At 45.8% G+C, this 24,148-nt stretch overlaps 1 protein-coding gene across 1 annotated transcript in view; it reads left to right on the top strand.

The window, feature by feature from the left end:
* Window positions 1-14,294: 14,294 nt before the first annotated feature.
* Window positions 14,295-24,148, top strand: part of ARFGEF2 (ADP ribosylation factor guanine nucleotide exchange factor 2) — an 81,875-nt gene continuing 72,021 nt past the window's right edge. The window contains exon 1 of the mRNA XM_033094622.1: window positions 14,295-14,561. Within this exon, the coding sequence (XP_032950513.1) occupies window positions 14,441-14,561 (121 nt within the window). The 5' untranslated portion in view covers window positions 14,295-14,440. The remainder of the gene's footprint in view (window positions 14,562-24,148) is intronic.

The following is a 24,148-nucleotide window of genomic DNA, read 5'->3' as shown; positions in this document are numbered from 1 at the left end:
GTTAATCACCAGGTTGCTTGGCACTCCCTGTTTGGCTTCTCAGCAATTCCATCCCTCATGTAACCAATGCCCTGTATTATATTCCCTCAGTTTAAATACCTGGAGGGGTTTTGGCTTCTCTGATTGGACTGTGACTGCTTACCCTGTTTTCCTGAAAATAGGACCTAGCCGGACAATCAGCTCTAATGCGTCTTTTGGAGCAAAAATTAATATAAGACCTGGTCTTATATTATAGTAAAATAAGACCGGATGTTACATTAATTTTTGCTCCAAAAGACGCATTAGAGCTGATTGTCCGGCTAGGTCCTATTTTGGGGGAAAAATGGTACCTACAAGATTTGGTTTCCTAGGCAATCCTCTTAGATATCAGGATGATGAGCTCTTGTCAATACATAAAGTAGATCTCCTGAATATGAGAATAAATGTGTCTGATAGATGTATCTAGTCAAGACTCTTTTGATTGCAAGTGACAGAAACCCAACCCTAAATGGTTTAAGCAGAAATTTCTTTCTCTGCTTAAATGAGATACTGGGTTCCATACCCAACCCATATGGCTGGAGAGGGGGGTCAGCATCCCCAAACCACAGGGCCCAAGAATGGCAGTGAGGTGGTTCCTGAGAATAATGGGGAGCTGTTATCAAACGTCTGCACTCGTGCACCTATGTATACACACCGTTTGTTTTACTTAGTGGTGATGCCAAACAAACTAGTTGATCAGGAGGAGGGCATAAGATTTGGAATCAGAAGACCGATGGTTGATTGCCAGAGTCTCTGTTTGTCCTTGGATGTGCAACTTAACCTCTAAGAACTAGTTTTCTAATGCGTAAAATTGAACAACACTAATCACCAAATACATTTATTGAATGGCAATTATGTGCCAGACATTGGCATAGGCTCTGGGAATACAGGAGTGAGGAAACAAAACAGGGGTTAATATCTCTTGCAGCTCACATGTGGTTGTAAGAAATACATGAGGTTCTTTGTGCAAAATACTTTGTGGAGCCCTGGCACATACCAGGCCTTTGGGAGGTGCTGGTTGAATTGAAATTTGAAGAAAAGCAAGAAAGGCCCATGTAAACTATAAACGACTGTGATAAAGGCTGTGAGTAGTACCCCAATGACTTTTCTCCCCCCAGTCCTTAGTTAGACACACTGATGCCTGGAATCAAGACTGTATTTCCCAGACTCCCTTGCACCTGGGTGTGGCCATGTGACTAAGTGTGGCCATGTGACTAAGTTGTAGCTGTGGATGTTTGTGGAAATGCAGTGTGGTGGTGGGGGGGTGGGTAATGGTAGAGGTGGGGATATTCTTAAAAGGAGAGGCCATGCACCTACCTGCTCCTGGCTCTTACCTGGTACCTGGAAATATGACCCGTGGTAGAGCAGGTATCTTGGGCCACAAGGGGTTAACTACTAGATCTTTCCCATCATTTCTTCCATCTTTAGGGGAATTAAAAACTCTCTTTAACTCATCTCCAGCTATAGCCCCATCTCTCTTTCCCTTTATAGCAAAACTCCTCAATGAGTCTATATACTCTCTCACACTTCTCTCTCTTCACTCACCCTTGACTTGTGCGTAGCTCCATCCCATGGTCATTCGAAGCCCTTGTCCATCTGGGACCCCCACTCAGCAGCATGTGACACAATGGCTCACTCCCTCCTTTTTTATTTTTAATATTGGCAAAATCCATACAGTAAAATTTGCCATTTTAGCCATTTTTAAGTAGACAGGTTCAGTAGTGTTAAGTGCATTCATGTTGTTGTGCTACCATCACCACTATCCAGAGGCAGAACTTTTTCGTTTTCCTGGAGAGAAATTCTATACGCATTACACACGAATGCCTCATTCTTCCCTCCCTCCCGCCCACCACAACCCCCTGCCCCTGGCAACCGACATTCTACTTTCTGTCTCTATGACTTCGACTACTCTAGGTACCTCATAGAAGTGGAATCATACAGTATTTGTCCTGTTGTGTCTGGCTTATTTCATTTAGTATGATGTCTTCAAGGTTCATCCATGTTATATGTCAAAATTATATGTCAAAATTGCATTCCTTTTTATTAAAGCTGAATAATATTCCATTGTGTAGATAGGCCACATTTTGTTTCTCTACTCATCTCTCAATGACATTTGGGTTACTTCCACCTTTGGGCCATTATGAATAATGCTGCTGTGAACATGAGTGTATAAATATCTGTTCAAGTTCCCTGTTTTCAATTTGTTTGCGCATATACCCAGAAATGGAACTGCTGGTTCATACGGTAATTCTGTTTACTTTTTTGGGGAAATGGCCTTCTGTTTTCCACTGTAGCTCCACCATTTTACATTCCTACCAGCAGTGCACCGGGGTTCCAATTTCTCTACATCCTCACCAATGCTTGTTATTTCCTTCTTTTTTAAAAACGACTTTATTGAAGGATATTTTACATACTGTGAAATTCACTCATTTTTACTATTGAAGTCAATGATTTCTGTGACATTTACAGGGTGCTGCAGCCATCACAACAATTCAACTTTAGAACATTTTCATCACTCTAAATAGATCCCTCAATCCCATTTGTAGTCAGTCCCCATCCCACTGCCCCAGCAGCACTAATCGACTTTCTCTATCTGTGCATTTACCTTTTCTGGACATTCACATAAATGGAACTGTAGTTGTCATGTTGTACATGTCACAATCCTGTTCCTTTCGAGGCTGAATACTACTCTGTTGTATGGATAGACCACATTTTGTTTAGCCATTCACTGGTTGGGGGACATTTAGATCGTTTCCACATTTTCCACTTTTTAAATTATTGTGGTATCATTATATACATATACATAAAATTTGTCATTTTAACTGTACAATTCAGTGGCATCAATTACATTCATAATATACGATCACCACTATCTATTTCCAAATTTTTCATCCCTCCAAACAGAAACTCTGTACCCATTCAACAATAACCCCCGTCCTCCTCTCCTCCCAGCCCTTGTAACCTCTAATCTATTTACTGTCACTATAAATGTGCACATCTTACATATTTCATATTCGTGGAATCATACAGTATTTGTCCTTTTGCGTCGGGCTTATTTCACTTAGTGCGATGTTTCCAAGGTTCATGTACATTATAGCATGTGTATATCAGGATGTCAGTCCTTTTTATGGCCAAATAATATTCCATCGTGCGATTATACTACATTTTGTGTATCCATTCATCAGTTGACGGACATTAGGGTTGTTTCCAGTGTTTGGCTACTGAGACTCATGCTGCTATGAATATTCCTGTACAAGATTTTGTGAGCCTTGTTTTCAGTTCTCTTGGGTCTATACCTCAGAGTGGGATTGCTGTGTCATATGGCAATTGAATGTTTTCTGCTTTGGGGACTGTGCTGGGGATGGTGGGACAATGGTTCCCAGCCTTTTGGTCTTCTCAAGGCTGGCAAAACTTCTTAAAAACAAAACAAATGATTGGGTGATCTACAAAAGATGGTCTGCTTTTTATATTGCCAAGTAAAGGCTTTAAGAGGAAAAGAACGTTTTAACCAGCACCACTACCACCCCAAAAGGGGAAAAAGATTAAAATATTAGAATAAACAAGTTAAGGTTTCCGAAAATTTCACTACATTGTTATTTTCCCCAAAGTATATGCACTGATAACACGCACACACCCATACACACACCTCCACACAATCTAGCCAGGCGGGGGGCAGGGAGGGGTAGGAGAAGGATGTGGGTACCCCAGCTCTAGGGAATCCTGAGATGTATAAAAAGTGGTTCTTGCTCTAAGGAGCTTCAGGCTCAGAGAAGAATAAAAGCCAGGATAATTGCTTTAATCGAGGCACAAGCAACAAGAGAACCCAGAGACAGAAATTAGTTCTGACCGTGGGAAAACCAGTTGGGGAGCAAGGATTCTGAGCAGGCTGAGATGAATTCTATGCGCCCACAAGTCTGGGAGATAATTTTTACCAGACCAGAGAGAATCTGCAATTCCTATAGTCTTGGTACCTTTAGGAACAGAGAGATTCTATTGCCAAATAATCTCTTCCAGTTGGGGCATTAATGAAAACAGTGGGAAGGTTTAGTCCCCTCTCCTCCTGGGCCCCAGGGGCTCTGAGAACCATTACCTTTGATAGGCTCCAGCTTGGAAACTAGGCCTAACGTGTCAGTCACCTGGGAGGGAAGCAGCAGTCCCAGGAAGCCAGGAGACTTATGGGGTCCTGGTGCCATCATGAAGGAACAAAAGGAAGATATACCTGGGGCAGCAGACACCAGGGGGCTGAGGTCTGTGAGACTCTGAGACCCCACCCCCTGTTGATGAATTTGGAGGAGGGGCAGAGGGGGCTGTTGTAGCTGAATTCATTATGGAAAGGAATTATCCTCTGCTTCCCAGTCCCACAGCTCACTGCTGGAAGCACAGAAACGAGGAAAGGAAACAAAATATGGCAACTTAGTATATGACTAAGTGACTCCCAAGTGAACAGGCAAATTCTACCTACAAAAGGTTAAGAGAGCCTCGGAGGAGAGTGTGAGCTGGATAGGAAAGGATGCGGGGGCTGGGGGGGCAAGCCATGCAGAGAGGCTAAGCGGACGTTTCCACCTGTCCCATCACCATACGGTTCTTGTGCCCTATTCTAGGCACTAGGGACACTGCAGTGAACAAAACACCCAAGTCCTTACCCTCATTGAGCTTAATTTCTAATGTAGGGAAACAGATAATAAACACATCAACTCATGGGGGGGGTGGGATTGAATCATGGGTCATAGATGAGAGGCGGGTCGTAGGAAATATAGGGCAGAAGTGGAAGTGTATGGGAATCAAACGCAGCTTTTGCCTAAGGCTGGCAATGAAAAGAAGTCCCCAGATTTTGTGAGAGGGGCTCATGGAAAGTTGTGGTAAGGAAGATTTTTTTCTGATTATCTTTGAAGGATAAAATAAGCCAGTACCAACCTCACACATGACATAGCTATCAGATTTTCTTCTGGTGCCAGGGTAGTTCATGAGAACGATTCTAAGGCCAGATGATGAAGCCAAAACCTTTTTCCCTCCTGGTTTTTTTTTCCCCCCAGAGTAAAATAGGACCATGTGGTGAGTCTGACTGAACTGCCTGAACACTGGTGCCCTCAGGTGGTTGAGATATAAATTGCATCAAGGTTGAGGACAGAAATAGGGTAGAAGTTATTCTTTCCCTTTATCTCAAGAGAAAAGTTGAATATACCGGGACGTTTTGGAGAGGTTGGCACAGAATTATGAGAAATAAAAAATTGTTGTGTTAAGCCGCTAAGTTTTGGGGTAGATTGTTACACAGCAGTGGATAGCCAAAACAAGAAGTAAGACCACTTTGGTGGGCAGAAGGCCGGTGGAGAATCTGATCTCAGGATTCCTCAGCTGGCAGGCTGCCCACTCAGTGAAGAGGGCGGAACACAGATCAGAAGTCTTGAGTTCCTGTCCCAGTTGGTAGCCAGGGTTCAGGTTCATGGCTGCCGCTTGGCCCAGCAGATGTGTGGGCTCAGGCCTTTGAATCTGGAGTGAGCAGGGCAGCACGGCAGGAGGGTTAGGACTTGTTCTGAAAGAAGGTGGTCGCACTAGCCCAGCATCTTCTTTCTGGTGGCAGCCACTGAAACAAAACCAAAAATGGGGACCCAGTATCCAGGTCAGACAGCAGCAGCATCCTTTCCAGAATCTTCTTTTGGTGTAATTTCTGATTCCCTAGCATCCCTCATTTCCCACTTATTTTCTGAGCCCGGTTCTCCAGTCTAATGATTGGTTTTGTAAAAGACCCACCGTCATTCTGGTAAAGCCCCTCTTCTGCTTAAGTTAGCAAGAGTTAGTGTGTTGATTAAGTTTGGTTGCATACATCGGAAGAACCCAAAATAGCTGTGACTGAAACAAGACACCCACTTTTCTCTTTGTGAAGGAAGTGCAGAGGTCAGCAGTGCAGGTGCCCCATGGCCTGCAGAGACCCAGCATCCTTATGTTTCAGTGCTGGGGCTCCATTTAGCACACTGCCTCATGGTCCAAAACGGCGGCTCAAGCTCCAGCCAGTGTGTCCACACTCTAGCCAGAAGGAGAGAGGAGTGGGTGAAGAAAGACATGCCCCTCCCTTTTAAGGAGTTCTCCCAGACGTCTCACTTAACACCTCATGGCTAGAACTTAATCACAAGACCACTCTCAAGTATGAGAATAGTGGGAGGGGCAGTCTTTAGCTGAGCAGTTAGGTTTCCAGCTAAAAATCGGGGTGACATGCTCAAGAGGAAGGAAGGAATGATGGCTGGGGCAGGCAAGTAGGGGTCTCTGCCTTGGTCTGTTTCTGCTGCTCCTCAACCAACAACCTTGCATGGAAGAGCTGGGCCAGGCTACAAGTCTGTGGCCACAGGAGAGCAAGGCACTCTGCCAATAGCTGTCACATTGACCCACAACTGGCTCCCCTCTTAATTTTCTCTAATGTCCTTTATTAAATTCTTTTTTGTTCCTTCCCTGTTTGTCTTGAATGCCCCCTGGGTCAAAGGTCAAGGCAGGTGCCCTGACCTTGATTCCCTCATCTTTCTGCTCTATTTTCTATCCTGCAGTCCCAGCCCAGTCTAGCCTCCATGCCATTGTGAATGCTGTCCCTTTCACCTGGGAGGGCCCTCCTTCTCTATCTGGTTTATGTAAAGGTTACCTGTAGGGAGCACGTCTCATGGTTTATGGCCACCCTATGTTTGGGGGATGTCCCACTTTCTGAGTGGAAGGCAGAATCAGACCTAATCTCCAGCCTCCCTTGCAGCTAGAGGCAGGTGTGTGGCCTTGGCTTTGCCACTCAGTCACACCCATCAGTCATGGGCCTTCAATGTGGAAGTGAGTGACATGAAGAAGACACACCTCACACCCATCTGGGAAGAGGAGCAGAGGGGTCCTGCAGCTTTCAGAAGCAGCTGCAGAAGTGGGGGGGTCCTGGAAATGGTATCCCATACCCAGTGCTGGCCATGTGGGCATCTGGCCTGCACCCCAGGTTGGTGGCTGTGGGCCTTTCTGGGCAGCCCAGCAGTGAAATGTGGACATTGCATTTCGCTGTGGAGCCTCCAAACCTGATTCTCTGGGCCTCCTAGAATTTCTATGAGCTTCTTGGTATATTTTAATTAAAACCTTTTTCTGCTTAAGTGATCTAGAGTAAATTCTGTTTACAATTCAGAACCTTGCCTGATGCACTCACTGTCTAGTTATTAGTTTCCTGTGGCTGCTGTAACAAATTGCGGCATACTGAGGGGCTTAAAATAACATAAATTTGTAACCTTACAATTCTAGAGGTCGGAAGTCTGCAACGAGTCTCACTGGGCCAAATTCCACGTAGGTGTCATCAGGGCTATGTCCTTTCTGGAGGCTCTAGGGAAGAATCCGGTTTCTTTCCTATTCCAGATTCCAGAAGCTGCCCACATCCCTTGGCTCATGGCCCCTTCCTGAGTCTTCACAGCCAGCAATGACATCACTCCAACTTCTGCTTCTGTCATCACATCTCCCTTCTCTGGCTCTGACCTTCTGCCTCCCTCTTTCACTTGTAAGGACCCTTGTGATTATATTCAGCCCACCCCGATAATCCAGAATAATCTTCCCATCTCAAAATCCTTTATTTAATCCCATCTGCAAAGTCCCCTTTGCCATGTAAAATAACATATTCACAGGTTCTGGGGATTAGGATGTGGGGTATCTTTGGGGAGCCATCATTCTGTCCACCACACAGTTGGGAAATTTGGGAAATACCAGTAGGAGAGCAGGGAAGGGAAGGAAGTCACTACAGGGTAGCTACCTGGCCAGGGACCTCTGGGAGACAGTAGAGCACCCCCCAGAGCTGTCCCTCACTGGGTGGCTCTCCTAAGGGTATCAACCCACGGGCACTTCTGGTCTGCCCTATGCTCTGCCGAGCACACATCTGGCCGGAGAGAGCTCTCAGGCTGAGAGTCCGGCATATATAAAAACAAAAAGCGTGTAGCAGGCCCTGTTGGTGCCCTGGATGCCCACCTCTCCTGGCTGGAGGAGGCTGCTGCCCATGGGCCGTGGGGCTCAGCCAGCCTGAGTGCAGCACGTAGTGTCAGAGCCAAAACCCCCAGAAATAGCCGTTAGGGTGGAAACCAGGTGAATGGCTACCTCGGGTCCCTCATCCCTTGGCTGTGATAACTCTGAGGCACGTCTACACTGACTCCCAGAATTCTCGAGTGGGAAAGCGCCTCAGATACCCTTAGTAGTGACAGGCTTGATATCACACCTGTACTGGCGGCATCCCCACTCTTCTGCTACTGTGTCCTGGGATCACTTCCCAAACACACTCAAATCCTTGTCTTGGGTTCTCAGGAAGCCCAGACTAAGGCCCAGGGACAAACAAACAACAAAACCCCATACTACGGTGTCTTAAATATTTACATTGAACAAGTTAACACGTTTTTTAGTGCAGCTGGACATACGTACACAAACAAGCAGACTGCAATTGCTATGTACGTAACCTTTGGAGAGAATCCCAGAGAAAAGCCTGTATTTGAGGCTTTTCCTAAATATGAGGCCCCAACCAAATAGTGCCTCTGCCTTGACCCCCTCCCCGGTCCTGCTGACAGGAGGCTGCATTTGAGTTTTGCCTTAAAGTAAACGCAGAAAATAAACAGGTTTCAAAGGGAGCCATGACACACAGAGGCACTGTGGGCATGGGGACAGGTCAGGCAGGATGGCCAGGCACATCGTCTGTGTATAGGGGGCAGAAACCAGACTGGCAACCGGAAAAGCCACCAGCAGTCACAGCTCTCACGGGTCTTAAACGACGAGCACATGTTACCAAGTTGAGACATTACTCAAAGGAAAGCAGGAGTCAGAGCAAATACTGTTTGTCGCCAACTTTATTAGTCGTTAGCACTAGGTTCAGCTGCAAGAGATAGGGAGTCAAACATAAAAGGTACTCATGTCTACCTCATGTAAAAGTCAATTGGTAAGAACCCCAGAATTGGCATAGCACCCCAGAATGGGCGTGACTCTCCTGGGTGTCAGAACCCAGGCGCCTTCTGTCTTGTTGCTCAGCTGAGAAAACTTCTGTTTCCAAGTTTGCCTCATGGCTGCTGAACACAGGGGGACTGGGAGCGGGATTGCTGGATAAAATACAACGTATCCAGTTCAATTGCAATTTCAGGTAAACAGCAAGTACTTTTTAAAATATAACTATGTCCCCAGGATTGCGTGGGACTTACGTAGACAAAAGAAAGTTTATTCGTTTTTTATCTGAATGTCAGATTTAACTGCCGTACCAAGTTACCACAATTTTCGAGGCTTAAAGCAACACAAATGTATTCTATCACAGTTCTGGAAGTTAGAAGTGTCAAATAGATGAGCAGGGCCGCGAAGGCACTAAGGGAGAATTTGTTTCTCTGCTTCCTGGAGGCTGCCTGTGTTCCTCCGCTTGTGGCCCCACAATTACTCCAACCTCTGTTTCTATCATCGCATCTCCTTCTGACTCTGACCTCTCTTAAAAGGACCCATGTGACTATATTGAGCCTACAAGATAATTTCCCTATCTTGAAACCCTGAATCACATCTGCAAAGTCCCTTTTGCCCTCTGAGGTAACATATTCACAGGTTCTAGGGGTCTTAGGGGACCATTATTGTGCCAATCATAGAAACACAGAAGTTGCCCTCCCAAATAACTTACTGATTAAATGGTTAAATCTTGTGGACTCCAATCCAGCTTCATTCATTCATTCATTCCTTCATTCATTCCATAAATAGTTACTGAGCACCTCTTACCTGTTCTGGGCATATCGCTGTGAATAAGACACTGTCCCTACCTTCACGGATGCACATTCTACTTGGAGAAGACCAGATGGCAAGTGAATAAGCTCATGTGAAAACAGATGTTTCCTTTAAAAGGTGGAGCCTAATTGTTCTCCCCTTGAGTGTGGGTTGGACTTAGTCATTCACTTCTAAACCAATTATATGAAAATCAAGGGGAAACTGCATTGTTGTCTGGAACTTTCCCAAATGTTGTTCACCATTTCAAAACCACATCACCCACATTTACACCAACGATGGTTGAGTTGCCAAAACATGTCAGTCTGCGTGGTGAGCCACTGTGAAGACTAGGTCATAAAAATCACTGTGGCTTTCTATGGTTGCTCTACTTGATTTCTCTTGGATCACTCACTCTGAGGAAAGCGAGGTGCCATGTCATTGGTAGGACACTCACGCAGCTCTATGGAGAGGCAAAGAACTGAGGACTCCAGCCAACAGCCACGTGAGGGAACCAAATTGGAAGTGGCTCCTCCAGCCCCAGTCAAGTCTTCAGATGGCTGTGGTCCCAGTTGAGAGCTTATCTGCAGGCTTATGAGACACGCTAAGTCAGAACCAACCAAGCTGCTCCCAAATTCCCGACCCCCAGAAACTAGGAGATCATGTTTAATTTGAAACCACTAAGCATTCAGGTACTTTGTTGTGAAGCAGTAGATACCTAATACACAGGTAAATAAACACCACCATTTCAAATTAAGTTTAGTACAATAAAGAAAATAATTCAAGATGATGTGGAAGCAAGTGGTGGGGGCAGGGATGATAAGACTGGGAGGTTAGTGAAAGCCTCCCTTGCAGGTGACATTTAGCTGAGAGCAGAATGACAGAAAGGGGCCAGCCAGCCGTGCTTTCCAACCCCAAGAGACACTACACACCCCTTTTTATAACCACAAGGCCTCCGTTAACTATTCGGAAGTGAAATTCATAGATAATATAATCTTCCTACACACATTATTTCTTTAAAAAGATAATAACCTAACAAACAAAGATGAAACAAAAGGCAAGCAATGTATAATTTGCAAATTTTATTTCAACGTATAAATGCTCAGACACAATTACACTAAGAGATGTAATACAGTAGTCAGATACTGGAACCTAAGAGAAGAATCCCCCGAATGATGACCCCTGCAAATGAAGACTGATCAAGGGTGCCCTTGTGGCGATGTACGTACTATGACTGGCATGAACGGTGGTAATGTGGTTTGAAACGGTGAACAACATTTGGTAAAGTTCCAGACAAAATACCGTTTTCCCTTGAATTGCAATAATAATTGCATTCCTGGAATATTTGATATATATTAAAACTGGATGGAACATACTTTGCATTTATACATAAAGCAGATGTAGGTTCCAGGTTCAGATCATTATTAATAGGTTTTTCACCTCCAGGGATGTCTAATCCAGCCACGTGGGACGCATGTGAATCTTTGCTATATGAGATCATCCAGCTCTCTGCAGGATGTTATCAACCATTCCTGCTGTAAAAATACTCTCCCCACAAAATTTCAAAATGCCTCAGAGGGTGGTGCTGCCCTCATTGAGGAGCAATGATTGGGAAGAACATAAGTCACGCCCTTGATGGGAACAGAAAGGGAATCCAGCGTGGCTGGAGAGTCTAGAGGAGGGAGAGGTGTGGGCAGAGAAGTCGGCCATATTGAGATACAGGTATGCCCCACGTTTTGAAAGTTCAAGTTCCACTGTTGGCTTTTACAGAAGACCTACACATTGGCACCTGTTTTTGCTAACTGAAAGAAATTCGAAAAGGAAAAGCAAAAATAGCGTTCAGCGTTTGTTTTTGCGGGGAGAGCCGTTATAGAGGCAGCATGTACCCCCAGCAGTGAGAGTGACACTGCCAAGTTTCTTCGCTGGGAATCCCACGCAGCATCTCAGCATCAAGCCCGCAGGGCTTTGAACTGTCTGTGAGCATCTGCGCTTTGGCTCCTTTTATTTCGTACATTCGTTAGCAAGATGTGCCCTAAAGTATCAGGAAAGCCTAAGAGAGCTGGTAAACATGTTATGCTTAGCATAAAACTGGATGTAATTAAGCATTTCGGTTGTGTGCAAAAAGACATTGTGCGTCCATTGAACTTGACTGTGTTGACCATTTGTACTATTTACACGCAGAGAGAATCTTGAAAGCTGCTGAAGTTACTATGGGTTCTACTCATGGCAAAGTGGTCTCCTTACGTCGGCATTTAGTAATGGGTGAAATGGAGGGTCTATTGCTTGAGCAAATTGATGGGTGTACAAAGCCTGTTTCCGTTAAGTTATCTGGGGAATGCTCAAATAAGTTCCCATATAAATTATGGTTATTGCTTCTTTGCCTGATGCCATTTTGGCTTATGCAAGGTTTCATAGGAACGCTCTACTTTCAGAGAGCAGGGCAAACCTGCACTTGGACTCAATTCCAAGGCCAATGGGGAGTCACTGTAGGGTTTTCAGCAGGGTAATGACATGGCCTGACCACATTGTGGGGGGTGGCTCCAAACCTCTGTTACTCCAAACCTCTGTGACTCTGTCGCGCTGCCCTTTTCTAAGCATTTCACACATTCATTCAATCTCTTACTCATTCATTCAACTCATAATGACTGAGGGGTGTCTCCGTGATCTATTGCTGTGTAACAAGCTACGCCCAAATATAATGGCTTAAAATAACAATAATTTGTTGTTTTCTGCCATTTTGTGACTTGGCTGAACAGTTCTGCTGGTCCTCATCAGGGTTCCTCATGCAGCTGTATTCAGCTGGTAGGTCAGCTGGGGACTGGGCTCAGCTCAGAAAGCTGGGAGGACTGGGCCTCTCTCTCCATGTACTTTTTTTCAGATGCCTCCTGAGCATCAAAGCTTCTTGATGCCTGGGTTCGGGACCACACTTCCACCACATTCAAAGCAAGTCACAAGACCAATTCAAGGGGGCGTGGACAGACTCCACTTTTAACAGGAGGAGCTCTAAAGCCACATTACAACGATGGAATTTATGGCCATGAAACATTCTACCTGGCTTTGGACCAGGCTCTGGGAAATACAACCTGCCCCTCTGTGGCCTATGCCCTAATCAGATAGCAAACAAGTCAACACGTAAAAAAGGTCAGAAAGTGCAACCAAATAGGGAGAGAGGGGGCTCCTTTAGACAGGGTGGTCAGGGAGGGACCCCCCTGAGATGTTTGAGCTGAGACTTGAGCATTTGAGGAAGCCTGCATGGGAAGTTTCTGAGGTTTCCAGGAAACACATGTCCTTGTATGAACCCAATGTCACCAATGCTCCCCTTGAGGGAGGTTGGCAGTGTGAAAGGAGGGAGTCTAGGGTACATCACCAGTGGTGTTGTGATATTACTGGCAGTGGGATGGAGTGGAACGTGCCCCGGGGCCAGAATATCTGTCTTCTTACACTCATTTGCAGCTCTGTGACACTGGCGATCTGTGTTTTTTCTCCTCTCAGACAGCCCCGACCGAATACCCTGTCCTGGTGAGCCATACTCTGAGAACCACAGGTTTATGAAAATAGACGAATATACTCCAGAGGGAGATGCACTTGGTGTGGTTCTTACTGGCAGCAGTGTGCACAGATGTGGCACTAGATACACAAAAGTACCTGAACTAGATGGCCAGAAGTCAGCGCTACTGTGGACAGGAGGGTTGTGTGGAAGGAAGGTGTACATGTCTTGCTGACAGATGGAGAAACCGTTTTGAAGAGTGTGCATGAATCTCTCTCTCTCTCTCTCTCTCTCTCTCTCTCTCTCTGCCTTCCCTTCATCTTGCCTTTCCATCCACCCATTAATCCCTTCCTTTCCTTCTCTCTCCATCACCCACCACGTTTCCTTGTCCTCCTTTCTCACCTCCCTCCAACACCATTTCTTTTTCCATTTCATTCCTCTTCTCCTCGTCCTAACTCATCCCCTACTTCCTTTATCCTTCTCCTCATCTCCTATTCATTTCTCCCCTTCCCTGCTCTTCTCCCAGCCCCTCTCTGCCCTCACCCCTTCACCTTCTCTCGCCCTACCTCCACCCCTTCTACTCTTACCTACATGCCTCCCCTCATCTCTAACCACCTCACCTCTTCTAATCCCCTAGGTGCTTCTCTCCTCCTCTCGCTCCTTTATCACCTCTCACTCCCTTACCAATTCTTTTTTCCAAATTTCTTTCTTCTTCTTTCCTTCCTCTCCTCCTAGCTCTTCTTACTCTCATCTCCTTCCTCATCTCTCTTACCCCTGATCTCCACTCATGCCCATAGCTTCTTTCTCCTCCCCTTCTCTCCTCTCACCCCCATCACCATCTCTCCACCCGTTCACTTCCTGTCCTCTGCTCTTCAGGTCCCCTCCTGCCTTCACCCACTTCCACTTTCCTCCCCATCTTTTTCCCTTCCTTCCTCCACCCTCGCCGCTCCGCTCCTTGCCCACCTGGCCCCGCCCCGTCCCCAACTGTAGGCCCCGCCCCTCTGGGGGTCACGGGGTCGACGGACGCGCGGCGGCCGTAGCGGCCCAGCCAGTCACGTGGTCACGTGACGCGCTCCAACATGGCGGCGCCGTGGGGCCGCGGCGTCGCTTCCTGACGGGGAGGCGCGGACGGACGCGGCCGGTGCCGGCCGGGACGCCGGGCCCGCAGCCTCGCTCGCCTGCTCGCTCGCGCCGTCCGCCCGCGGGGCTACCAGCCCCCGCCGGGCCGGGGCCATGCAGGAGAGCCAGACCAAGAGCATGTTCGTGTCCCGGGCCCTGGAGAAGATCCTAGCCGATAAGGAGGTGAAGCGGCCCCAGCACTCCCAGCTGCGCAGGGCCTGCCAGGTGGCGCTCGGTGGGTGAGCCGCTCCGGCCCGGCTCCGCGCCGGTCTCCCCACGTCAGCCGTTACCCTACTCGACCTCAGCCCGGCTTCCTGGGCTCCACCTCCCCCGCTCCGACCCCGAGTCCCACCCTCCCGGCCTCCTCATTGTACCCCGGGGGAAACTGATGCCCTGGCACCTCGGGACTGGCCCAAGGTCACCTGGCAAGTTGGTGACAGCCAGGGCTGGCTCTCCCAGCTCCGGGTTCTTGCCACGACTCCTTGCCGTCTTGTTTCCTGGTTCCTTCTCTCACCACCCTGAGACGCGGTAGCCCTTGCCCTAAGTTTCTTTTTTACCCTCATTCTGCTTGTTAGGGTTCCCCCATGTGAGCAGGGCAGGGGGGAAGAGCTGATTTAGGGAAACCTCTGAGGCTTGCTTTGGAAGTGCCGGATTGGAGAACGTTTTCTTTTCATTTGGGGATGTCTCCGTAACTCCTCTTGTCCTGCATTTCCCATGTGTTGTAGTGTGTGGGATATCTGACTCTGGGCGGTCCACTAAAACAGAGGGTCTGTGAAGGCAAAGATACTTGTCTGTCTTCACTCCTGGATCCCCTACACTTGCAATAATACCTGGCACATAGTAGATGGTGATTGAATGGACTCACAGGTTTGGAAAGGGGGAGAATGCTAACTTGTAGCTAATTAACTCATAGCCAGTTAAAACCTGAGTAGTTGTTTCCAACATCAACATCTAAACTATCTTAGTTTCAGTCATTCAACAAATGCCCACTGTGCACCAAGCACTGTGATGGGCCCTGAGGGTACGGTGGGGAATGAGACAGACAAGTTGCCCTTATGGAGCTTACATTCTAATAGGGAAAACAAATAAGTAAATAAGAAAATTAACACATTTTTGAATACTAATAAATATTTTTGTGAAAATAAGAGTGAGATGTGATAATGAAGGCCTGCGGACTGCTTTTGATAGGGTGTCAAGAAAGTGATCCTTTCTGAGGAGGTGACATTTGAGCTGAGTACTGAAAGGCAAGAAGTATCCATGTGGAGTTTGGGAGAAGAGAGTACTGGGCGGCGAGAATCAATACATTGGACTAGAGGTGGCTTCAAGTTAATTCACCACCCCAATGCCTTTGGTTTGGAATCTAAACAGACCTGTTTTCCCTAACAAACTGAGAAAATTGCAAGTTTGATTTTCTGTTGCAGAGTTTGAGGTTGCCATCACCTTTCTTTTCTCGCTTCATTTGGTACGAGGTATAGCGCTGGGATTCTTGGGGTGTGGGGATGCGCTTGTGAACTTTTCATTTCTCTGGGAAGAAGGTCCATAGCTTTCATCAGATTCTCATAAAGGTTGAGACTCCCTTAAGGATCAAGAACTACAGAGGTTGTTGTTGCTTAGATAACCTTGGAGGAATTTACTGAGATTTAGATTTGTAAAGCTCTTCTATTCAGAAAACCAAGGCTAACTGTTTGAACACTGTTTTATCAGGAATGCTGGATAAGCACTACAAAGCTGTGTGTTAGTTAAGCAAAAGCCTGATACTTATAATTCCACGTTGAAATCTGCCTGGAGTCTATCCTGTCAGAAACTTAACGTATCATTTTCACCAAATTGTATATCACATTTTTGGAACCTACTTATAAAATTCTTGCATAGGGTCATAAAGGGCCATAATGTTGAGAGCTTACTAGATATTTTTGGATATCTTTGTACATATGTCCAGATTTTTCCAACCCAAATTGTGGAATGCACATTCAGTGTTTTCGTAGTGAATTGTAACATATAGCCTATAAAGGAAGTAATTTGACCACAGGTTAAATGAATAGCAAATTGACATGGTGGCTCCTCATTATCATCAGATTGAGAATAGGAACCATCATATAGGAACCTATGCATGGTGTGGAGTTAAACTGGCATCTTGTTTAAGAGAGTAATTGTGTCATTGCTGTTCAACAGAAATGACTGCTTTTATTTATAAACATAAAACATAGCAAAGTCCCTGGTGAGATTTCACTCTGCATCTCAAGACACAGTCCTGTGTCCAGTAAAAGTAGCTGAGATGAGCCTGTGTATAAGAAGCGTTGCAATGTGGCCAGTATTTTAGAGGTTATCATATGTGGACTAATGTTAATTTTGATAAGAGGAACTGCAAGTGACTACTGAAAGTTGAAATGCTTGAATGAGAGAGATCACTTACAGGAAACAGCTTCTATGATAATGAGTCCACCAATAGCATGAACCTAGCATGTTGTGGGAGGGGATTGGGGCTTCAGGGCCAGTGTAGTATAAGAGTTAGGAGCTTGTTCTCTGGACTCAAATGCCTGGGTTCAAATCCCTCATCTTCCGCTTGCAATCTTTGTGACCTTGGACAGATCTACCTTCCTCATCGTGTTATTGTAAAGTTAGTTGACATGTGCAAAGAACTTGGCATGTAGTAAGTGCTGTGTAAAGGCTTGCTACTATTATTTATTTTTATTTTAAGCTGCGACAAACCACAGAAACTGTAAGTGCTCTGGCTTGATGTTCTTAACCTACTTTGGTTCCTTGTTCAGGAATGACTTACTGCTCTATTTGGTGTACATGCAATACATAAGAATTCACATGAGTAAACAGCTGTGTTTACTGGAGTATTAACTTGCTAAGCTCAGTGAAGACAGGCGTTGTTATCCCATGTGGAAACAGTGATGGTCAAGATGGAAAAGGTTTGGAGTAATGTCAGGGATTCGTCTGCACTAAATGCCAAATGCATAGATAGAGACTGCCCAATGAGGGGATGGTGTCCTTCCAACCTTTCCTGGAGAACTCAAAAGAGCCTGTGAGAATATTCATCACCCAAGGACGTTGTTGCTCTTTTCCTTGTTAGCGAAGCTTTATGTATTAGAAATCTTGAACCTTTCAGCCCTCTGTTGGGGAACATAATTACATCATTAAACCTCCCTTTCATAACTGTCTTATTTAAGAGCCATTTTCTCCCATGATCTCTCCTTAACTTATGTTTCTGTTCTAAAACTATGTGGAATTTAGAGATTGGACAAGATAATCTGAGTGTATTTGAATTGAAAACTTTGTCTTGAAAGCTGGAAATTTTTAACTGAATTGTTCTAACAGTGCTTTTTTCATATATGTAAGATAAGAGATGCAGTATCTTATTTAATAATTTAGTACACACAACGGGCTAAGTAAGGGTTAAGTGCTCTATCATTGCCAGCTGTCATTATCAAGAAACTATAAAAGCAATAGTCAACATACTTTTATGTTTTTTTATATGAAATCGAGTGACTTAAAAAAAAAAGGGTTTTTTTTTTGGTTTTTTTTTTTTAGAGCAGTTTTTAGATTCACAGCAAAATTACATGAAAGGAACAGAGAATCCCCACATACCCCCGGCCCCCCATATGCACAGCCTCCCCATTATCAACATCCCTCACCAGAGGGGTGCATTTCTTACAGTTGATGAATCTACGTTATGATTAATGTAGTCGCCCAACTGAGTGACTTTTTAAAACCACGTTATGTAATAACGACGTGGTATCTGTCATGTACTGAGCGTTTCTTATGTTCCAGGCACAGTGCCATGTGCTTTACATGCAGTTTAGTTCTTACTGTTATTATCCTCATTGAGGCCCAGAGAAATTGGCCAGTGTAGCTCAGCCGGGAAGCAGTGGAGCCGGAGTGTGAACACGGGCAGTGTGGCTTGAGAGCCCAAGATCTTAACCACTATTATCATGCTGTATTGCTTCTCCATATGAAAGCTCTTGTATATAAAATACTCAGTGGAGTCTTTCAACAGTCATTATACTGCAGTGAAGTTTTAGTGGAGTTTCAGCAAGTAAACTATTCTGTACATATAGAGACCATATTTTCTATAGTTGAATTTCAAGATGCATTTGAAAGCCTTTCGTGAAAAAGACCGCAGCTTTTTTCTTGCAGCTTTCCACGGCATATGTCTTTGGTTTACTTGAATTTAGGGACTAACGGGAAGAAAGAAATGAGGGTAAAGAATGGGGTTCCCATATGTTTCATTTGAGTTATTAGGTTTTTCTGATTTATGACATCTCTCTTCATCAGCAGTAAACTCCCTCTTATTAATTCTGGATTTGTGACGTGTCATTGATGTCTGTCTTTGGGTACAGCAGGCAAAGGGAAACCAAGGCTCAGAGAGCAACTTGCCCACATCTGCACAGCCAGATGGGGAAACATCTGCAACACAGGCTCTATCCTGACATATAAATCATAAAATTCATTTTTAGATTTGCTACTCTAGCTGTTTAATACGTGGGATTTAGAAACATGCGCGTCTTTGGTGATCTTCACTTGAGCTGTTTGGGTGACACGTTGAAGGTGGAAACCAGACTGGAGTAGGTTGAGGCACAAGTGGGAGGTGAGGAAATAGGGAGCACAGACAACTCTTTCCCAGAGTTTGGCTGTGGATTGAAGGGGAAGAGATGTGGATCATGGGAGGGGTTTTTGTTTTGGTTTTTTAAGGTAGAAAAGACTTTAAATGTCGTTGGGAAGGGAGCCAATTAAAGCTTTGAGTGCATTCATAAATCTTAGTTGTATATTAATGTGCAAAAAAATTCAATATTTACCCATCCATATGATATGTGGTAAACTACTTTTTCTGCCATATGATGTTGTTGTTCTAATTCTGATGTATTCAAAATAACTGCTCTCACCATTAGGAAGAACCTAAGTGCAAAATTTGAAAAATACCAAAAATATCCCTAAACTGTCATAGCAAATAAATAAGGCTTTAAATTAAAATGCAAAATGAAATCTTTAATTTTAGCAAATTCTGGTGTTTTGAATAGACATTTTGTTTATGAGTGCTGTAGATTGTAAAAGTTGTGAGAAATAACGGGACTTGGAGCCCTGACAAATGACTTTTTGTTGAAACGTTTTATGATAATTCTTTGGGAGGAGGTCGTCTTATCTAGAAGCAGCATCTAAAGGTTAGATTTTAATTATTAAACATTTATTTATAGGACTGGCAGAAAATTCATTGAGAGCTGAGTGTGAAACTGTGCTTATTGATTAGTCCTGTGAACCTAATAATTTAGCTTCCTTGAGCCTCAGTTTCCTGAGACGATAAAGGTGGTAATACCCATTTCACAGGAGTATTGTAAAGGTTAGGTGAGCTAATGCAGTAAAGGAACTGACCCAGTACCTGGCACCTCACAGATGACCTGCTAAAATTCAGAGGCGTTGGTATTACCTTAGTTAAAGGAGAAGGAACTGAATACTTACTCTTCCCTGTCTTCTCTATTCATTAGTTTATGGACCCTTTTGCTAATCTCTGACATTTCGACACCGGTGAAGCAAGTGGTTGGATGAATTTAGAGCTCTATCCTGTACTTGTAAATCTCAGGGGAGACTCTGTAAGCAGTGCTGGGGAAAACAGTAAGACTATTCTTTATGGAAAAAAGCGAACTTGTGAAAAACGTGTACTTAATCAGCAAGTACATGGAGTCTGCTGTATAAATAGCTCAGCACTGTGTTTAGTTCTCACCATTTGCACCAGGCTGAGGGGCCTGCCAGGAAAATAGTTGACTTTCTTTCCAGCCAGGTATCTTAGAAAAGAGTTTTATCTTTGTTAATTCATTCTTGGAGTCTTCCTGTAAGAAGCTTCTTTTGGTTCATTGTCTTGGTTGTAAATAAGTGTTTTAGCTTTTTTATTAGGTATTTTATTAGGTTTTTATAGGTTTGTGGGGAGAACAGCCTTCTTGTGTTAGGACAGAAAATTCTTAACTTTCCCCTCAATCCTAGGGTCTGGTCAGTGCATATTTGTTCTTTATTTAGTCCTTTTGCTTATTGACTAAACCAGGCTGATGTTCATTCAGAAGATATTTATTTGGGTCTCCCACCTGGTGTCATGGTGCAAGGGAAACAAAACAAACAAGGAGCGAGCTCTAAAAGGAGTTTGCAGTTAATAGGGAAGAAGGGCAGTGTTGAAATGCTCACATCCTCTGGGTCATACTAACCACCAGAGAAGTCCTGTGAAGGAAAGAAACCTGGTCCTGCGAGGGGGTGAACAAAGGGGACTTCCCTGAGGAAGGCCTGGGATCTGAATGATAAGTACGAATTAAATAGCTTGGGGTGAGAGGCAATTGGCAGAAGGGGAGCAGCACGTGCAAAGGCCCGGTGGCAGTGTGGAATAGGACTGTTAAGGCAACTAGAAGATACGACTGCATGTGAATTTATAATTATCTCAAAACAAAACAAATTTTAGTTGAAAAAAAGGTAGGGAAGAGTTTTGGGGGATAAGATGGGAGAGGTAGGCCAGGACCCCACTATGTAGGACTTTGGAGGTCACGGTGGAGTGTGACTTTTAGACCAAAAGCAGTGAGACGACGCTGCTTTTTTTCAGACGACACTGAAGAGTTCTAAGCAGGGAAGAAGGTGATAGGATGACCAGATTTGTGTTTTGGAAAGATTGCTTGGGCCATGTGTTCAGAACATCTTAGAGGAAGACCAGAGGGATTGCCGTCATCCAGGTGAGAGATGTCGGTGGCCTGGACTTAGAGTGATGACAATAGACGTAGAGCAAAATGAATGGATTCCCACTGTTTAGAAGGTAAGGCTAACAAAATCTGCTGATAGATTGGATAAGAACATGCGAGAGAAGACAGGCAAAGCTGCCCATTAAGTTTCTGATTCACCCAGCTGGATGGACGTTGGTGCCGTCCTTTAGGATGGGCGTGTGGGAAGCCCATCTGGGGAGACGCAGGGGAGAGGTGATCCGAGTTGCGACTTGGATGTCTTGAGTATCACCTGCCTTTGAGCATCCAGTTGAACAAGTGGAGTAGACAGTGGATAGGTATACGAGCCTGATGGTCGTGACAGGCCTGGGTGTGGGTGGGATGGAAGGTGTAGGTGAGGATGGGATGGCCTGGTGAGCCAGGGTACAGAGAAGGAGAGGCAGGGGAGCCGAGGCTGGGCCTGAGGAACCCCAGCTGCAGTGGCTGGGCAAAGGAGGCTGAGTCTGCAGAGGAAATGGAGAGGAGGTGGCATAGCAAGAGTCAGAGGGCAGACGACAATGTGTGCTCATGAGACCAGACTTGGAGAAAATTTCAAGGAGGTTGAGGTAAGTAAGGTCAAATGTGGGGAGGTCAAGTCAGAGACTGGAAAAATGCCCATCAGATTGAGAGACAGGAGGGTTATTGGTGCCCTTCGCTTGAGTCATTTTGGTGGTGCAATGAAGGTGAAAGCCCGGCTGGAGTGGGCTGAGGCATGAGTGGGAAGTAAGGCAATAGGGAGCACAGACGACTCTTTCCCAGAGTTTGGCTGTGATGTGAAGGGGAGGATGAGATGTGGATCATAGAAGGCTTATTGTTTGTTTGTTTGTTTTTATTTAAAGGTAGAAGAGACTTGAACTTGTTTAAGTATCATTGAGAAGGGAGCCAGTTGAGGGAGAGGATAAACAATGCAGGAAAGAGAAAGGACAGTTTATTCAACAAATATTGTGTGCCTACTCTGTGCCTAGGAATTCCTGGGTGCTGGGAATTCCGTGGAGAGAACAGATAGAAGTCTCTTGTTACAGAGTTTATATTCTACTGAGGAAGACAGATAATAAATGAACTCATGGGTGATAAATACTGTGAAGAAAGATTAGAAAAATAGGTCAGGGTAAAGTGAAAAACTAAAGCAGATATGATGAGGGGTAGGGATGACAGTTTTAGGAGGTGAGTGAGGGACTCTGAAGAGGTGACATTTGAACAGTGATCTGCAGGAAGTGATGGAGGGAGCCATGTAGCTATCTGGGGGAGGGAGGGCTTTCCAGGAAGCAGGAAAAGCAAGTGCAAAGGCCCAGGAAACAGGAAATGCAGCAGGTAGGCTGGAGGCAGGTGGTGCTAGGTGAGAGGAGGGAGATAGCAGGGGGCAGATCTTGTAAAGGCTTGGAGGCCAAGGTCCAGATTTTGGATTTTACTCGGAGTGAGCTGAGCAGCCAGTGGAGAGTTTTGAGCAGAGAAGCAGCTACAATTTGATTTATATTATGAGGGTTCTGGATAATCTGTTTTGAGCAGATGGAATGTGATTCACATTCTCAGGGAATCTCTCTGGCTGCTGTGTGGAGAAAAATGTGAGGTAGAGGGAGGGTAAGAGCTGAAGCAGTGAGCCCAGTTAAGAGGCAGTTGTGCTGGTCCAGGTGGGAGACCATGGTGGTGGTCATGGAATCTGTCCTGGAAAGGGAGGGAAAGGGAAAGCTGACATACAAGCCTTGTCGGAGTCTGACAGGCCAAAGAAACGGCCTGCTGGGTGGGAGCAGCTGGGAGGTCAGTTGGGAGGAGAGGAGGTTGCAGGCGGGAGGAACTGACGTGCCACCGTCCACGTGGGACAAGATTCACGGTGTGACCAGCCCGCCATGCTGGCTTGGAGTAGGGGAGGAGGTCATGGGGAAGAGTCGAAGGGATTGAAGGCAGCAGAGTAGGCAGGGGTGTGGCAGATCAGAGGTGCGAGGTGAAGGGTTGCAGGGACATTGTGGGACTTGGGGGAGCTGACCCGTGATGACATTGGAGAGGTTGGTGATGGTCATTGTTGGGCTCAGCTTGGGAGTGGAGCAGAGAATGTGACCTGGTGCCAACGTCGCTGATGAAAGGAGAGGTGTGACCCGATGAAAGGAGAGGCAGCGAAGCCCAGGAAGGATTTCCCAGGAAGCAGTGTGGTTTTGCAGTGGAAGCCGCCCCTCCCCACTCAGGGCTCCCTCCTCTCCAGCCTGCTCATTTATTGCTGCTAATTGCCCAGTCGGCGTTGGGAAGGCAGTGCCTGGTACGACGCAGCAGGGAACTAGAGCGGGCGTGCCCCACCCTGTGTTCCTCTCCCTTCACCCACCCTCCTCCTCCTCACAGGGGTTCTGGAGTGCGTGCTCTGCCCCAGCCCGCCTGGCTCTGAATCCTGACTGCGCAGTAGCACTTCACGTCTCTGTGCTCGGGGTCCTCACCTGTGTACCTGTGACGGGCAGGCGTGCTCTTGCCTCTGTGGGGTGTGGCGAGGACCCTTCCCCTAGGAACGTCAGCTGTTAGGGCGAGGATTTGGGTTGCACTCATTTTCTTTTTCCCCTTGGCTTTGCTTGGTTCCTCTATGGCACCAGAGATTTTTCACTGTTGCTGACTCCTGTTTTAAGAGAAGAGCAGGAAAACTGACATTTATTGGCCACCTGCTAGCAGTATGCCAGACACGGCCTTCTCAAGACAATTACCTGCACCCAGCTGCCTACTCAGAATCTCTGGAGCACACAGGGCTGCCCTGTAGCACCCTCATTTTTTCGAGTAGGAAATCCAGATTCAGGGAGGTTTAATAACCCACGTGGCATCATGCACCTAACAGATGTCCGTGCCAGGACTTGAACCTAGTTCTGCCTCAATCACTAGTGTATTTCTTTTCTTTCCACCACACCAGGCTGTGTCAAACTACCTGCCACACCCCTTTTCCCTGTTCCTTTTTCTGCTTCTCTTTAATGGAAAAAAACCGATTGTGTTATCCAGATACATCCGGAATCCAACTGTTAGATTGGGCCGTATGAAACTAGTAAGATTTAACCACAGAAATGGCACTTCCATGTGGTTCAGACAGGTTCTTGTCTCTACCCCCCAAGGCTCCACCCTGGTCCAA

Source organism: Rhinolophus ferrumequinum, chromosome 23 (assembly GCF_004115265.2).
Source record: "Rhinolophus ferrumequinum isolate MPI-CBG mRhiFer1 chromosome 23, mRhiFer1_v1.p, whole genome shotgun sequence".
Classification (NCBI taxonomy): domain Eukaryota; kingdom Metazoa; phylum Chordata; class Mammalia; order Chiroptera; family Rhinolophidae; genus Rhinolophus; species Rhinolophus ferrumequinum.
This window is presented reverse-complemented; position numbering and strand designations above follow the sequence as displayed.